This window comes from Medicago sativa, chromosome 7 (assembly GCF_051527215.1).
Source record: "Medicago sativa cultivar Bolivia chromosome 7, Bolivia_mono, whole genome shotgun sequence".
Taxonomy (NCBI): Eukaryota; Viridiplantae; Streptophyta; class Magnoliopsida; order Fabales; family Fabaceae; genus Medicago; species Medicago sativa.
Window position 1 is genome coordinate 84812727 of NC_140755.1, and position 18451 is coordinate 84831177.

At 36.5% G+C, this 18451-nt stretch overlaps 1 protein-coding gene across 3 annotated transcripts; it reads left to right on the forward strand.

Annotated features, from left to right (window-relative positions):
• The first annotated feature begins 34 nt into the window (after nucleotides 1-34).
• LOC146909514 (uncharacterized) lies at nucleotides 35-18085 on the forward strand. Of its 3 annotated transcripts, XR_015017884.1 has the most exons (10): nucleotides 35-1432; nucleotides 1547-1624; nucleotides 8665-11314; nucleotides 11814-12626; nucleotides 12729-13085; nucleotides 13260-13739; nucleotides 13925-14830; nucleotides 14928-15686; nucleotides 17081-17144; nucleotides 17814-18085. XR_015017884.1 is itself a non-coding variant. In XM_085723983.1 (9 exons), exons 3-8 carry the CDS (start codon nucleotides 9248-9250, stop codon nucleotides 15663-15665), a joined length of 5361 nt encoding a protein of 1786 aa, XP_085580109.1. In that variant the 5' UTR covers nucleotides 35-1432; nucleotides 1547-1624; nucleotides 8665-9247; the 3' UTR covers nucleotides 15666-15686; nucleotides 16049-16121. The 3 variants fall into 3 exon arrangements, 1 of the variants encoding a protein (XP_085580109.1); XM_085723983.1 differs by lacking the exons at nucleotides 17081-17144; nucleotides 17814-18085 and adding an exon at nucleotides 16049-16121; XR_015017886.1 differs by lacking the exons at nucleotides 35-1432; nucleotides 1547-1624; nucleotides 8665-11314; ... (3 more) ...; nucleotides 13925-14830; nucleotides 14928-15686 and adding an exon at nucleotides 16749-16950.
• Nucleotides 18086-18451: the final 366 nt, after the last annotated feature.

An 18451-nucleotide genomic window follows, 5' to 3' on the forward strand; every position in this document is an offset into this window, starting at 1 on the left:
TTATTTAAGCTGTGTCTTTGTACTGTTATGCTTGATTTTGTCTCACTAGCATCCATTTAACGTAATCTTCTCTTGTGTTAAGTGGACCATTTGCATTTGAGATGCTGATAAAAGAATTAATATTAAATTCTTCATCAGTGAAAGATGAATTAACTCTTTGTCGACAATCTACTATATGATGTTTGGATTTGAATTTGTCTCTGAAGTTTTGTACTGCATTCTTTTGTCACATTTGGTTTTACCTGTCTCAATATTACTCTAATGGAGGATTGAAATTTTGAGTTTTGACATTCCATCATCAAACCCTTGTCTGTCTAGATTAGGCTCAGTGTTAACTGACCTATAAGCATTTTGTCATATGTTCATTTATTCCATAAGTTGTGTGACACTTCCCTAAGAATAAAATTATTGTCAGCCCTTCTTATAGGATCTTGATTTTTTTTTTTCGTTTTGGAAATTCCGTATCCTATTCAACGATTGACTAATCGGGATCAATTTCACCGTGGATCTTGAAATTTTGTGTTGATGTCTGAGTGTTTTTTCATCCATCATAAAAAAATGATGGAATCTGATGACAAGAGTTCTAACTCAATCAGATTCTGATTTTGGAATCGTTATCCGTGTGTTGTTAGTTAACAAGAGGGCATTGTCAGAGTAAATTAGATCAATACCAACCCTTATCTTTCTTCTTGCGAATTTCTTTTTCTTTTCTTTCTGTTTTGATGTTTTTGTTTTGTCAGTACACAAGAAAACTGAGGTTTGTGAAAAGAAACAAGCGGATCCAGTTCATCGACTCATCACTAGGTGATGATTTGATGAGAGTTTTAATAGCTCCGGTCTATTACAATTTTGTGCAAGTTTAAAGGCATTGCTGCAAAGTTTTTTTTTCTTTTTGTTTTGTGTGTGTATTAAACAAAGAAAAATGGAGCTACTGTATGCTTCGACGTTTTACACCAGAAACTATCCCAAACACGTCACTTGTAGATCAAATACTCGTGATTCTCATGCCATAGTTTTGGTGTCAAGAAAAGCATATATATAAATTGCAAAACAAAGCAAATATATACCATAAGAATAAATTCTACCTCCTTTTCTTTTTGTATAGAAAAAAGAAACAAAAATATGATTTCTTTTCGTGAAGGAAATGCTATGAACTAACAACTTTACTTGAATTCCACACATAAGTAAAGAATGAGAGAGTGACTACAATATTGTAGTCACTCTGATGAAAACATCTGATCTTTTTCTTTGGTGATAGTTTGCTTCTGTGTTGAACAAAGTATTGGAATCTGATGAAGCTTTTTATATGTTTATATATATTAGTCCAACTTTATCTTATCATCTTTACCTGAATTGAATCATTCATTGTTCTGAATTTCTATAATATATAACTTCTTTGAGTCCATTTCCTTTGAAGCATCTGTTCTTATTGGTAAGTGTTTGTTATTATTTAATTTCATCATATATTTATATAACTAATTAATTAGTAAACTTAACCTATTCGTCAGTTTAATCTAAAAAAATTGTAATTTCTTGTGCATGTCAGTTGTCTACGATTGCAATTATCGCTCATTATAATCAGCATCCATTATTTCTCATTTCTGATCTTGAAGTGCTGCTTCAGGTTAGATTTTATATCAATTTTTTGCTTCTAATGTTTAATTTGTTTAATTTCTACTTAACATATTGTTGAATATTTCATTAATTATTAGGAAGTTAGGACGTAGTAAGCCTTTTTTGTGCACATCTGTTATGGATGGTGTAAATGAATGAGATCTGAAAGGTGTATTTGAGGTGTATTTGCAGCAACAGCTAGTAAAGAAAACAATTCAGATAAAATGCAATAGAAGGAAAACTAGACTATTTCTTCATTAATCATTCTCTGTCTTTATTCATATGCAATCATTACATTATATAGTACTATCAGCACATGCATTTCTTAACAATCCTTATCTGTTACCAACGGATTTCTATGACTAAGCAGAGTACAATAGCTTCTAGAATCAAGGTGAGTCACTACTTGGGGAATATTCCCTTTGGGACCACATAATCCTTCAAATGCTTGGGCCTTGTAGTATTCCTTTTGGCTCTCACTTGTGGACTGAGTATTGCCTCTTCCTCATCCCCCTCACTGTCCAGCTCATCCATTGGGGTCATGACATCCCTCCCCCTTGGAAAAACAGCTTGTCCTCAAGGTGGAAGTGTGGGTAAGTAGTCTTGATATCATCATACAGTTCCCATGTGGCATCTTCTGGAAATAAACCCTCCCACTGAATGAGTAACTGAACATCAGCGCTTGTATCATCGTTTTTCCAGTTAAGCCCTGCTGCTGGTTGGATTAAGGGTTGATTGTTCACAGCGTTGAGTGGTGTGGCGAGACTCTGTGCTGTTGGGTCTAAGCATGGTTTCAACTGAGAAGCATGGAAAACAAAATGAATTTTGCTTGTAGAAGGAAGGTCCAACTTAAAAGCAACTTCTCCTATCACTTGCACAATACGGTAGGATCCGTAGAACCTTTTGGAGAGTTTGTGAATGCGTCTACCAGCCACCGGATTCTGTCCGTAGGGCCTCAATTTGACATAAACCAGATCTCCCGCATGGAAAGTGTGTGGAATGCGCTTCTTGTCGGCATAAGATTTCATAGTGTCTTGTGCCTTAGTGAGCATGCGTTTCAAGAGGTTGAGAATGCGGTCGCGCTCGGAGAGGGTCGCATCTAGAGCTTGCAAGGTGGTGGATCCTTCAATATAGGAGGCAAGGGTGGGAGGAGGACGGCCGTAGACCACCTGAAACGGAGTTAGTCCCGTAGATGAGTGCACCGAAGTGTTATAGTGCCATTACGCCCGGTGTAGAAAATGACCCCACTTGTTTTGTTTCTCATGAACGAAACGAGCGCGAGTCTTGTTGCATAACCTTATTGACCACCTCTGTCCGTCCGTCACTTTGAGGGTGATAAGCAATTGACATACGGAGTTTGGTACCACTCAACTTGAACAATTCTTGCCGAATTTACTTAGGAAGATAGGGTCACGGTCGGAAACCATGCTTCGTGGCATGCCATGCGGTTTACAAACCATGACTCCAAACAATTCTGCCACTTTGTTGCGGTGAATTGAGTAGGTAGCATCCCAAAGTGTGCGGCTTTGGATAAACGATCCACCACTACCAAAATGACCGTTGAATTTTGGAACGAAGGAGCCCAACCACAAAGTCCAAGGAAATATCTTCCCATACTTTGTCGAGTGCTTGGGAGAGGTTGTAATAAGCCGTAAGGGGAGTGATTGGAGGACTTAACCTTTGTTGGCGGACGGTGCACGCATTAACAAATGTTATGACATCTTTTTTCATGCCATGCCGTAACACGTTTTCCCTGACTTACCATAAGTTTGTGGATTCCACTATGCCCTCCTAGCATTGAAGCGTGGAATTCCTCAAGCGAACCGTTTTAAGGGATGAATGCGAAGGTATAAAAAGTTTCCCCTTAAAAAATATCGATCCATTAAGCATTTCAAATCCTGAATACCGGGTTGGATCTTGCTGCCGGTTTCGAACACAAGGATTGGAACTCTTCATCATCCTTCAATTGAGTTCTAAACTTGTCTAAAAATCCCGGTGAGGTGTAGTAATCGGCGGACATTGTACACGAGATAAAGCATCGGCTACCCCGTTACGCGCCCCCGGCTTATAGACAATATCATACGAATAACCCAACAATTTTGCTAAGTAGAATTGTTGCTCCGGTGTCCGAATTATCCGTGTCATAAGCTCCCTCGAAGCTACGTTGATCGGTGTAAATAGTGAATGTATTACCGAGCAAGTAGGTACGCCATTTTTTGACGGTGACGTGATGGCGCATAATTCCCTCACATACGTTGAGGCGGTGACCATGCGAGGGCAAAATTTCTTGCTATAGTAACAGATTGGATGACCCTTCGAATCGATCGCACCCATGCCTAGACCCGATGCATCTGTTTCCAAGCTAACCGCTCTTCAAAATTTGGTAGTGCTAAGATCGATGCATTCGTCATGGCAAGCTTCAACTTCTCAAAAGCCGCTTGAGCACGTTCGACCGAGAGAAATGCATCTTTTTTCAATAATTCGGTCGAGAGGTTGAGCAATTGCGGCATAATCCTTGACAAATTTGCGGTAAAACCCTGTCAAGCCTAGAAATCCTCGAAGGCCGTCCGACGTTACTAGGTACCGGCCGATCAATCATTGCGCTAATCTTGCTAGGATCGAGTCCCACTCCTTCGGTGACACTATGTGACCCGGATACTCAATAGAATTTTGTGCAAAAGAGCACTTAGAGTCCTTCGGACGAAAGCATTATCTCGCTAAGCATTGGAGGACCACTTGCGGATGCTATTAATGAGTATCAAAGGAGGGACCGTACACCGGGATGTCGTCAAAGAACACAATCACAAATTGACGTAGGTAAGGTTGGAATATGAGATTCATGGTTGCTTGAAACATAGAGGGTGCGATGGATAACCCAAAAGGCATTACCGAAACTCAAAGTGCCCTTGGTGAGTACGAAATGCCGTTTTGTGGATATCGTGTTCGCCATCCGAGATACGATGATATCCGGAGCGTAAGTCCGGTTGGAGAACCATTTGGTGTCGTACAATTCATCGAGCAACTCGTCAATTGTTGGAATAGGGAACCGATCCTTGATGGTTATTGCATTCAAAGCACGATAATCAACGCAGAATTGCCAAGTACCATCCTTCTTACGGACTAGCAAAACCGGAGAGGAAAAGGCACCGGAGCCGTGTCTTGAATGATACCATTGGAAAGCATCTCCCGGATTTGAGATTCAATTTCCTTCGAAAGTGTGGATAACGGTATGGTCGCACATTAATGGTTTTGGAGTTGTCTTGGAGTGGAATTTGATGGTCAATTGGTGCCGTCGGGGGTAAAGTGGTGGGTGTTTGGAACGGGGATGCAAACCGAGTGAGAAGAGATTGTAACTTGGGTTCCGACGCACTTGGAGGAGTAGTTTCGGTAGGCGGCGGTTGCAATTGAAGACAAGTATCAATTGCATTAGTATCAACCGGGCGTTGGAGTTGGTGGAGGCTAGTTTCCTCTGGGTGCGGGTTTATGGATGCTTTGGAAAGATGGACAAATTCACCATTCACCGTGAAGCTCATGGTGAGCTTATTGTAATCGATTACAATGGGGCCTAGGGTTTTGAGCCATTGTACCCCTAAGACCAATTCAGCTCCACATAAAGGTAACACAAAAAGATCCACCAAAAATTTGTGAGGGCCTAAGAATAATGGAACTTGGGAACACATAGAAGTGCATGGAAGTTGCTCACCGTTACCCACTAGGACTGGAATGATTGAGCCGAGTCCGTAGCTAAACCCGGTTGTTTGGCCACGCGATCCTGAAGGAAGTTGTGAGTGCTTCCGGAATCGATCAAAATTGTAATTGGGCTTTTGTTGATTCGGCCCATGACCCCGAGTGTTTGTGGCACGAGTGACCCATTAGTGCGTGTAGACCGATTTGGCCGAAGCGATTCGATTGGATCCGGATCCGAATCGGTGGGTTGACCCGAAACTTCCAATTGAAGCGCGGCGGCATCGTCGTTACTGGTCCGGTGCCTCTGGTTCCACAATGAGGAGGTGAAAAAGCCGTTTGCATCTATGACCCGGTTGGAATCGTTCATCGCGGTTGTAACGAGAGGCCACGGTCACGGCGGGCTTGTAGCTCCGATGGTGAAAGGCGTTTGATTGGGGTTGGATTTTTTGGTGGTGTAACCGAAAGGGTTGGTTTGAAGGTGGGTTGTGGAGTTTGTGATGGTGAAGGAGATGAATGGTTGTATTTTGGGGGTAGGTGGGTGCGATCCATTGTTTTTTCTTCTTGAAGCTTGGCAAGGCCGATGGCACGAGATAAAGTTTGTGGTTGAAACGCCCGTACTTCTCGGCGGATGATCGGTTTGAGGCGGAGAGAAAGCAACCGAGATAGAATTGTGACGGAAGACCCACGATTCTATTGGCTAACGACTCAAATTGAGTTTGATACTCCTTCACGAGAGGCGGTTTGACGGATCTTAAAGAGTGAACCCTTTGGATCTTCATACGAGACGGTGCAAATCGCATCTCCAAGGCGTGCAAAAACGCCGGCCGGTTTGGAAGCCGGTGGTTGGAGTGCATCCACCGAAACCGAGTTAGCGCTTCCCCCTCCATGTAGAACGCCGCGATACGAAGACGTTGGTCCTCCGAAGTACGGTGAAAATCAAAAAATTGATTGATTTTGAAAATCCACCCCATTGGATCGGTGCCGTCGAAGCGAGGGATGTCTAGTTTGATGGTGGTGGTCGGAAGCGGTGAGATCTCGATGAGTGATGGGTAAATCCGGGAGGACCCATACGAGATTTGAGGCCATGGACGGGCGATTCCCTTCATTGTCATGGGGTAGCATTGGCTACCCCAAAAGCATATGAAAAACTTGAAAATTGGTATAGGTTTATACGTAGCTATCCCATTAATATATTATTTGGCTACTCAAAACAATTTTGTTGGTTTAAAGAGAGATGATATTGCACAAATATTGATAATACATTTAGTTTAGTGTCAATTATGGATAAATTTAAGTTCTTACAACTCTATAAAGCTCAACTTTTATAAATAACTATGTTTAACTTTTATTTTCTTCGTTGTCGTTTCAAAAAGTATAAGTAAAAATTATTGTAAATTTATTTTACTTATTGATTAAGTTTAATATATTAGTTTTTAAAATATATATTTTATTTCTTTTTAATATTTGGCCCCCTCGTAAAAATTGTGCGAGCTTCGCCGCTGGCCATGGAGTTCAGTTGCGAGGTTTGCGATGTTGGTAGAGATGGATGATTGAAAGTTCTGTTGGCTAAGGGTGAGTTGGGTGATGATGGCTTGAAGGTCTTCAAGTTGGATAGGTGTTGTTGAGCTCATGATGCAAACAAATGAAAGCACCAATTTGTTATGGATGGTGTAAATGAATGAGATCTGAAAGGTGTATTTGAGGTGTATTTGCAGCAACAGCTAGTAAAGAAAACAATTCAGATAAAATGCAATAGAAGGAAAACTAGACTATTTCTTCATTAATCATTCTCTGCCTTTATTCATATGCAATCATTACATTATATAGTACTATCAGCACATGCATTTCTTAACAATCCTTATCTGTTACCAATGGATTTCTATGACTAAGCAGAGCTTCTAGAATCAAGGTGAGTCACTACTTGGGGAATTCCTTTGGGACCACATAATCCTTCAAATGCTTGGGCCTTGTAGTATTCCTGTTGGCTCTCACTTGTGGACTGAGTATTGCCTCTTCCTCATCCCCCTCACTGTCCAGCTCATCCATTGGGGTCATGACAACATCAGTTGTCTACGACTGCAACTATCGTTCATTATAATCATCATCCATTATTTGTACTTTGATATCTTATTTCTTTTTTCCCTTTATCAAATATTGATAAACTGTTTTATGTTTTTAATTATAATTTTAGAATTACATCTAATTTTATCAATATAATAGCTAAAAATATGTGAGTAGATCCCCATAATATAATATTTTGAAATAAAAAAAATAAATTACGAATATTTTAAAAACTGAGTCAAATCAATCTCCGTGGACTCGGATTTGGATTCCTTGATGTAACTCCAGGAAGCAATTAAAGATTTGGGCAGTCCCTTCTCAAATAATCAATGATTGTGATCATTTAGAATTAATTTCCCAACAATGTAATATGAACTGTCCAAATTCTGGTTAACGATCAAGATCCAAACTATGCGGGCTTACAATCCGAGTCTCATAGACTCTCATGTATTTCCAATCCACACAATGAATCAATCTCGTCTAGTCCAAATTTTGTAACACTACACATAACCATTTCCTCATTTGTAAAACCTAGATTAGCAGGCTGCCCAAATTTTTAACACAACTGACCTAGATGCATGGCACACATGGATCTTAATTGTTACTGGCACGTAATCAAAGAAAATTTAATTCAAAATAGGACATAAGAAATCTATTAAAAGCCAAATTATATTTGACTGAAATTTATATAGTTACTGCAACAATTGAGGCATGCACAACTTGGAGTTGAGATAATTATTAATCCCTCCAACCCAAACTTAAACAAGGTGAATTTTATCTATTAAAGTTAAGTTGAGCGTAAGTTGTTACCTTTAGGTTTCTCCGAGAGTTATGAGGAAAATGTAGCAGAGGACATTGGAGAGAGGGGAGGAATGAAAAGAGAGAGGGAATCCCTCACGTTGTTTCGGATGATGTTTTTAGGGAAGATAAAAAATAATATGTATGAGTAATATTGTCTTTGTTTTGGAGTATTTTAAACAGAGTGAAAAGGAATTAGAAACTTATCAAAATTTCCAAAGTCTTTTCTCGATGTATGTCGGGTTATGCTAGGAGTTTGGGGGATTATTACAATCAGTTACATCAACCGCACAAGTTGAATTTATTTTATTCCGCACCAATGAATTTAGACACCATATATTTCCCCAAAATTTAAGTTATTATTAGGTATATGGGTAATCTCACTTATATAGTGCTCAACATCCATTTTTTCCATCCAAAGTGAGACTTTTACTCACACATGGATGATCATCTTAAAAAAATGAGTCATCTCACTTATTTTACATGCACAATGTGATAATTTAGGGATACCTCCACCTTTTAAGGCAAAAGAAGATGGATTTTTGTATGGAGCTGCCAAAAGGAGCTGCCTCAAAACTTGGAGAAATGGGAGTGGAGTCTACCTTGAAGCAATTTAAATATATGATCCAATACAGAAAGATTATTGCCAGTTTGAATGAAGAGCATGAGAATTTGTATTCTTTGAGACAATCATTGCAAGGGTGGGTGGACGCAGAAAGCACGAAAGGAAACGAAATCCCACGTAACGTGTTGAATTGGCTCTCCAAAGAAGCGAGAAATTGAAGTCGCGTTACAAAGTTTCTATGAAAACAAAGTTAACAAGAACAATAAATGCTTTTGGAGCCAATGTACAAATTTTGCATTCAATTACTCACTGGGTAAGCAAGCAACTGAGAAAATAGAAGATGTTAAAAGATTGAACGAGGAAGGAAAACAACTTCCACTTATATCCTACCGTAAGGCTGCACCAGCACTTGGATCAACCTTCATTGAAGATTATAAGAGTTTGGAGTCCAGAAACAAAATTATACAAGTGCTCATAGAGAAGTTGAAGGATGATAAGCTCAAAAGGATTGGCATTTGTGGGATGGGTGGAGTGGGGAAAACCACACTTGTGAAAGAACTCGTCAAAACGGTAGAAAATAAGTTATTTGATAAAGTTGTGATGGCTGTTGTATCCCAAAATCCTGATTATGAGAAGATTCAAAGAGAAATTGCTGATTGTTTAGGTTTGGAGTTAAAAGGGCAAAGCAATAAAGGAAGGGGTGGGGAAATATTTCAAAGGCTTAAGGAATTTGAAGATAAGAAGGTAAAGGCGCTAATAGTCTTAGATGATGTGTGGCAAGAGCTTAATTTTGAATGGATAGGCCTTTCATCTCAATACCATCAGAAGTGTATAAAAGTATTATTCACATCAAGAGATGAAAAAGTGTGCCAAAAGAATAAAAGCCTAGATAATGTACATGTCTCTGTTTTGCTAGAGGATGAAGCTTGGAGCCTATTTCAAGAAATGGCAGGAGATATTGTTAACATACCTGATATCAATCAAATAGCAAGACATGTTGCAAAGGAATGTGGTGGCCTCCCCCTTGCAATTGCGACTGTTGGACGTGCACTTGGCAATGAGGAAAAGAGAACGTGGGAGGTTGCTCTTCAACAACTGAGAGATTCTCAATCGTCATCCTTCTTAGACATGCAAGAATGTGTCTATTCACGTATTGAACTTAGCTTCAACTTTTTGGGTAGTGTAGAACACAAGTCTTTCCTTTTCCTTTGTGGATTGTTTCCAGAGGACTTTGACATTCCTGTTGAAAGTGTATTGCGTCACGGGGTGGGCTTGGGGTTGTTTAAGACAACTGATAATGTCTTGAAAGCAAGAAATCACATAAATTATTTGGTGAGCAATCTGAAAAAATGTTTCTTATTATTAGACAGTAAAGATCCAGGGTGTGTAAAGTTGCATGATGTTGTGCGTGACGTTGTCCTAAAAATTTATTCTAGAGAAGAACTTGGGGAATTTGTGCAGAGGAATACTGAATTGAAGGAGGTGAAACAGAAACAAGAAAAAATCCTTAGAATGTCAGTTATTTTGAATGAGGAGATTGAGTTAGAAAGTTCCCTAGAATGTCCAACACTAGAGATTTTACAAGTGCAATCACAAAGAGAAAAGGGAGATATGTCTTTATGGAGAGAGAACTTCATCCATGAAATGACTAAACTCAGAGTTTTATATATTCAAAATTTGTGCATTCCAAAAACATCATCTCATTTTCATGCCTCGATCAAAGCCTCGGTCAACCTTCACACATTGCAACTAGAAGGATGTGATGTTGGGGATATATCTGTAATTGGTAAAGAGATCAAGAAACTAGAAATCCTAAGCTTTGCCAACTCAAATATTGAAGAACTTCCACTTGAAATTGGCAATCTGGTATTTCTCAAGTTATTGGATTTGACTGGATGTGATTATCTTAATTTCATTTCTCCTAATGTCTTAGCAAGGTTATCAAGATTGGAAGAGTTTTATTTTAGGATAAAAAACTTTCCTTGGTTGCTAAACAGAGAAGTTCTCGATGAGTTAAGAAATATTTCTCCACAATTGAAGGTTCTTGAGATCAAAGTAAGGAAGGTGGAAATTTTACCAGGTTATATGGATTTCAAAAATCTAGAATTTTTTTGGGTTTATATTGTTCCTTATGCTTCTTATGAGCGCTGTGGATATTTGGAGTCAAATACAATACAATTAAGAGATTTAGATTACAACTCTATCAAGAGTAGTGTGATGATCATGCAACTGTTCAAGAAATGTGAAATTCTCATATTACAAAAAGTGAAGGACTTGAAAAATGTCATATCTGAATTAGATGATCGTGGACTCCAATGTGTGAAGGATTTAAGGCTTGATTCATGCCCCAATCTTGAGTGTGTCATAGATTGCAATACTCCTTTGTCTGCCATCCCGTTGATCAGGTCATTGTCTTTATCGAGTCTTGCCATGATGAGGGAAATTATTCGTTTACCTGATCACCAAGAAACCACAAAAGCAATTACCAAATTCTCAAATTTAGAGAAATTGGAGCTGAAGTACCTCGACAAGCTGATTGGCTTTACAAACTCGAGTTATTTGAGAGAGCACCATCAACCAATTCATCATGTGAGTAAATTAGTTATGTTAGTTATAATTCAATTTTTAGCGACTCTTCTTCATTACAAATTAATCATGACTTCTCATATGATTAAATGTTATTTCTGATTTCTTCTTTTTCCTTCTATTGAATGTTCAAATTTCAACTCATTTGTCTTGTTATTCACTGAACATTGACTTTTCTTTTTGAAGGATACAATTTGATAAACCTTTATTCACAAAATATTTGGTATTGTGGTCAAAACTAGTGTTAGTGGGGAATGTTAAAAATACAATCATAATGACATGATGAATGTTGAATTAAAACATGAAGATTGTTTGAAAATTATAGATTAATATACAAATAAGAGTTAAATCTATATTTTTGTCATTTACAAGGAGATGATCAACTGGAGTATTTTGTTACTAGTTGTACTTCGATATTACGTTCTACCACAGAGTTAGTTGAATCCTATGAACCAACTCTAGGGCTAACGAATGTCTACTAACTTTTGTTACACATGTTTAGGGATTGAGTTCTACAACTAAATTAACAGATTCAACAAACATTGAGGAAGGTCAAACATCCAGATCAAATCCAGATGGTTGTAGACCCTCATCAGTTAATGCCAAGTTGTTTTCATCTAATTGGATCATACAATTTCCAAAGTTGGAAATAATGGAGTTACTAGAATGTAATTCCATAGAGATGGTATTTGACTTGGAAGGATATTCAGAATGGATCGGAAATGCACAAGATTTTCTGTTTCCTCAGCTAAGAAAAGTTGAGATATCAGAGATGCATAGTTTGTTGTATGTGTGGGGTAATGTTCCATATCATATTCAAGGCTTTCATAATTTGAGATTTCTAACAATCTCAAGTTGTAACTCTTTAAAATATGTATTTACTTCTGCCATTGTTAGAGCAATCACAAATCTTGAGGAATTGAGAGTAAGGTCTTGTAAAATGATTGAGAACATAGTGATCTGGAGCAGAGATGGTCAAGAGGATGTGGCAACTGTTGGGTTTAACAAACTATGTTATTTATCACTTTCAAAACTCCCAAAGCTTGTGAATATTTGTTCAGATTCTGTTGAGTTAGAATATCCATCCTTGAGGGAATTTAAGATTGATGATTGTCCTATGCTGGAAATATCTCTATCACCAACTGATATCCATGCAAATCAAGACAGCCTCAACAATGTCACATATTCAGAAAATAAAGAAGATGATAATATTGAAGTAAACAACTCAAGCTCTTCAACTTGCCCCCCTGCAGGGTGTACTCCTTTTCTGTCCAAATTATTTCTTAAAGGAAACACAAATAAGAGAATTAATAAGGTAATCAATTTCTTGACATGTATTGTTCACCATTATGCATACACACACCCTTTGATATCATATTGAGAAGATATTAATAATATTTCTTGTCATAATTAACAGGAAGAATCAATAACACAAGCACCAGAGGATCATATACCTTCTAATTTTGAAATGGAGATGAAGAAAGGAAAAAGTCATATGCCTGTTCTAGAAGACCTACACATTGTAAAATGTGATTTGTTGGATTTTGTATTTTTTCACAAAGAAAAATTCAATTTTGCAGTTCCTTCAAACCTAAAAACCATCAAAATTGAAAATTGTGACAAGTTAAAGATCATAATGGCTAGAACAGAAAATAGAGAAGACATGATAAACACTTTTACTCAAGTAGTGTCTCTTCACTTGATAGATCTTCCAAATCTTGTGAAGTTTAGCATTTGTGGGCCATATGAGTTATGGAACAACCAACAAGACAAGGTGAGTGATAAAATTATTTGCCACTATATTTTATATTTTTTCTCTCTCGAACATAAAGTTGGAAAGTGATATATAGTTGTTATTTGTTATTTTACTTGCATGTGTATTTTACAATTAGTGAATAGCAGACTATAAATTTCATAATTAGTAAAAAGATTTATCTTAATTTTGTAGGATGAATGTGTGGGCGATCATGAAAGTATTAGATGTCATCGACTCATGGATGAGTCCTTGTTTCCAAACTTAACTTCTTTGCTCATAGAAGCTTGCAACAAAATTTGCATATTGATCTCTCATTCATCCTTGGGGAGTCTTGAGCATCTTGAAAAGCTAGAAGTACGAAATTGCAAGAACATGCAAGAAATAGTATCTCTAGAAGAAAGTTCAAATAAGATTGTGTTCAATGGGTTGAAACATCTACTTCTTGAGGAGCTACCCAACCTTAAAGCCTTTTGCCTAAGTTCCTATAATTTCTTTTTCCCATCATTGCAAAAAGTGGAAATTAATGATTGTCCCAATATGGAAGTTTTTTCACAAGGATTTACTGCTACACCTGTGCTTGTGGATGTGACAATGAAGCAATCATCACTCAATATTAGAGGCAATATACAGAAGACAGACATCAATGATATTGTACGAGGATTTAAAGCATTTGTATGTCTCATCTTACAAAGTCTAAGTTTCTCATAAACTAATTATTTCTTTCATGATGATCTGATATATATGCTTCATCAATTCATAATTGTAGCATTTTAGGTTATTAGTTCACTAGTTATTTTCGTAATAAAACTAAAAGTAAGGTGATAGTTTTGAGAAATACATGAATGTATGTTTCACAGGTGGCATCACAAGGATCGAAGATGTTGAGCTGGACCATGTTGCATAATGAAGGATACTTGATCAAAAAATCAGAAATAAGTATCAAAGAATGTCATGAACTGCCATATCTTGTTCCTTACAATAAAATTCAAATGCTTCAACATGTGGAGGAACTCACTGTTAGTTATTGTAATTCCCTAGTTGAGGTGATTGAATCAGGAGGAGGAGGAGAAGGTACAAGAAAAGGGGATGTCAACACACATTATCAATTACAAAATATGACATTGGATGGTTTGCCAAAACTGAGTCACATATGGAAACATGATATTGTGGAGGTTATAAGCTTCCAGAAGCTTACAAATATTTATGTTTATGCTTGCCACAATTTGAAGAATTTGTTCTCTTATTCCATTGCCGTAAGCCTTGTGCAACTTAAAAAATTAGAAGTTTTAGACTGTGGCATGATTGAGGAGATTGTTACAAAGGAAGACGAGAATACCAAAGGAGGAAGGAATGTCAACAAAGTCAAGACTTTATTTCCTAAGTTGGAGGAATTGACACTTGAATCTCTTCCTAAGCTGAAATGTGTTTGTTCAGGAGACTATGACTATGATATCCCTTTATGCACTGTTGAAGTGGACAAGGAATTCAATAATAATGATAAGGTTCAGATTTCATTTCCACAATTAAAGGAATTAAGGCTTCGTGAAGTACCAGAGCTCAAGTGTTTTTGTTCAGGAGCGTATGACTACAATATCATGATGTCATCAATTAAAGAGCCTTCAAATATGACAACTTTTCCCCATGGAAATGTTATGGTAGACACACCCAACCTTGATCAATTTCTGTGGGATTGGAATTATATGCAAACACTTGGAGACCTAAATTTGACAATATATTATCTTCATAATTCAGAGAAATACAAGGTACAAACAAATACACATGAGGTCTTCCACCTCGAAATGCTCAATTAATTTTAAAATTTAGATTACGTCAATTTTATATATGTTGTATCTTGTGTAGGTGGAGTTGCAAAAATTAGAGACATTTAGAGATATGGATGAAGAGCTTCTTGGCTACATCAAAAGAGTAGAAGATCTTGACATTGTAAACTTTCATAAGCTATTGAATTGCATCCCATCCAACATGATGCAATTATTCTCATATGTGAGGTATCTCACAGTGGGAGAATGTGACTGTTTAGAAGAGATATTTGAATCAAATGATAGCATGTTGGAGTGTGAACTATGGTCATTAAATTTGTTTTATCTTCCAAAACTGAAGCACATTTGGAAAAGTCCTGGTCAAATATTAGGCTTTCAGCACTTGATGTATATAATCATAAAGCAGTGCAATGATTTGAAATATGTGTTTCCGGATGTTTCAATAGCCACAAGCCTTCCAAATTTGAGTTGTATTGAAGTGTCTGAATGCGAGAAGATAGAGGAGATAATTGGGAATAATTATTGTAATCATGTTGAAACACAACAACACAAGGCTAACAAGATCAGATTCCCATCATTGGAGTATATAGAACTAAAGAAGCTTCCTAGCCTCAAATGTTTCAGTCAAAGCTCTTTCCCTTGCTATGTTGAGATGCCACTATGTTATAGGATAAGAATTAAAGACTGCCATGAGATGAAGACCTTTTGGGACGAAGGAATCTTATACACTCCACGTCTTTATGGAATTTTTGTAGAAAATACCAAATCTGACAAAGATGAAGATGTTAACGAGGTGATACAAGGACACAATAAATGATTAAGTGTTGGTGTGAGTGAGGTATGAATTATTACAACTTTCTCCTTCTTAGTATATAAATAGCTCACACATTCAAATTGGAAACCCTGTACACTGTCACACGTTAAATTTTTATCCAAGCAACTTCTTTTATGAAACGAACCGTTTCACTTATAAAAAATTAAAAATTAAAATTAAATTAAAATAATGATAAAACAAAAGCACAGTCTAGAAGCTGCACATTATTTCCTTCATTCATTTTCCCTTCCCATTCTAATTCACTCTCGTCCTTTCTCACTGTTCCTCAGATTATAGTAGATGATATGGGGATTTTATGGTTAACTATAGTTAGAGAAGTAGTAGAATGAGTTTCTAATTCAAGAGAAAATATTATTGATGCTCAGATATAACATCGGACGCCTCACATACTTCTTCGGGAGTGGTTAGAGAGCAAATTTCGTTGATTTGTCATAAGCTGTGAGTTGATGACGATCATTATCGTATATTTTTATTATTGTTATTATTGATATTTTGCTTACTTCTATATCAAAGTATTTCTTTAACGGAAAACAAAACCTTTGATGGTACATATTTTGGCATAAGATTCTATATGTTGTGAAATACGGTTTTAGAGACGTTTTGAGAATTTTGTTTTGAGAATACAATTATAATTGTGACGACCTAGGTGCACCTAGTATGTGATTACGATTAGGGAGAGTTACCTATTAGATGGAGCCGTCCCTATAGAAAGGTCACCATTAGAAGGAGAGGGCTATCAATGAGATGTAAAACCACAATCATGTCTAATGACAACCGGCGAATAATAACATTATATGAAATTTTTTACGACACATAGACTTCTCTTAATTCTATGGCCGATGTACACTCATACTCTCCAAAGCAACCACATCTCACAACGCTCTTAAGAGAAAAGTATATCTTGTAACAAAGAACTATAGCCGATATATATTGTCTTGGCCTCCATCTTCATTTACAATACTTGACAATGTAGGACCCATTCCAAAATGTTTCAATCAACTCCCACAGTAACCCCATTAAGTAGATAGCCATAATTAAATCTTAGATCTGTAAAATACTAGGAGTAGAATTTGCTACTTGATATTATTTTGATATGGGTAATGCGAATTGGTTCTCCAGCCAATTCTTTAAGAAAAAATAGAAACAACATATCCCTAGGAATTGTTCTTTTGCTTTTGATATTTTCGGTTGTAAAGAAAAGAAATAGCTCAATAATAATTTTATTTGGAAGGGAATATGGTCTGCATCCTAATATTTTTAATATGTGGTATGTTTCTAGATTTTCTTTATGTGGCATTCTTATGTGAAATTGATCATATTAATTAATAAGTGATGCTTGTATAATAACATCAAGCTTAGATTAGATATTAAAATAAGTTTTTGTATGGTTTCTGCAGGTTTCTAGTTCAAATCTAGATGAAGCTCTTTGGTTCCTAGATTAACTATTGTTCAATATTTGAGGTAAATACAACTCTTATTTTTTTTATTTATCATATGAAATTTACATGAAATATACATGCAATTATCTTCTTTCATATCCCATGCCTAATGTACAAATCTCACCCTATAAAAAAAATAAAAGGGTGGGTATGCTTCATGTGCTTTTAATTTGATTAGCTGATTTTCTTCCATTAAGAAAGTATTATGCAATTACTTTTCTTTGGTGGATGTTATATGCTAAATTTGGCTTCTACTACTTCAAGTAGTATGTGAGTTAAATAATGAATGATTTAATTAGATAATGTTTGAGTTAATTATCAACTTATTATAATGTCAAAACATGTAAGAGACCAATTGGTAGCTAGGTGTTGTCTTGTCACATTGCTTGTATCATTTATGTAATCTTATTCCACAAAAAGATGTATTAGTTTTCGATAATGCATGTTATCTATCATTGCTTGGAAAGTGTTGATATTCTTAATTTAACCCAAACATTATAAGGTTAGGAGTGTTTAGATCAAAAGGAATAAGAAATAACTATCTTCTTTCACTTTTGCATGCACTAGTGTATATAACAAATATGAATGTGTTAGACTTATATGTATATTTTTTATTAGATAATGAACAAATGTCTATTCCTTTTTTTCTCTGTTCATGATTTATTCTCTAACATTCCTTTCTTTAACGCAGAGAAAATGGCTTCCTATAAACAACTAGAATACTTTTGGTGCTAAATTCGAGCAGAAGGTTTCAACAAATTGTGGTGCTTAGGCTAGTTTTGTGTCCATAAGGATCTTGATGTAGTTGTAGTTCTGAATCCTAACTAATTTGTTAATGTTGAAAACCATTACACTAGCTTGGTATAACAATGTTTTAGGTTAAATTGCTATTATTTACTACTCTTATGTGATCTTGAACTAATGGTTTTAATGAATTGATTATAGATTTTCACATGGTGTTAATATCCTTACCTGGCCCTTAGTTGAGGTGGTATCTTGAGAGAGAAGTTTTCATTATGTTCATATGTTTCCATATTCATTATTATGCCCTTAGTCGTAATTAAATATTAAAATGGTGGAAAAATGTACTAGTAATTTACCAGGTGTAAGAAGCACTCAAGGTTCAACAGTAAAAAGGTGGCGAGTTGGAATAGGGGGTGGTTTCTCTATGAGTTGCTTGTTTTTCTCATGAATTCTGCTTGTGGGAAGCATTCTTCATTCCTACTAGAGAAACAAAACAAGTCCAAATATAATTCATGATATAATATAATTAAATATATGTCTCAAATCTCAATTGTAGTGCATACAGAGTTTAGTTGCATTAGATAT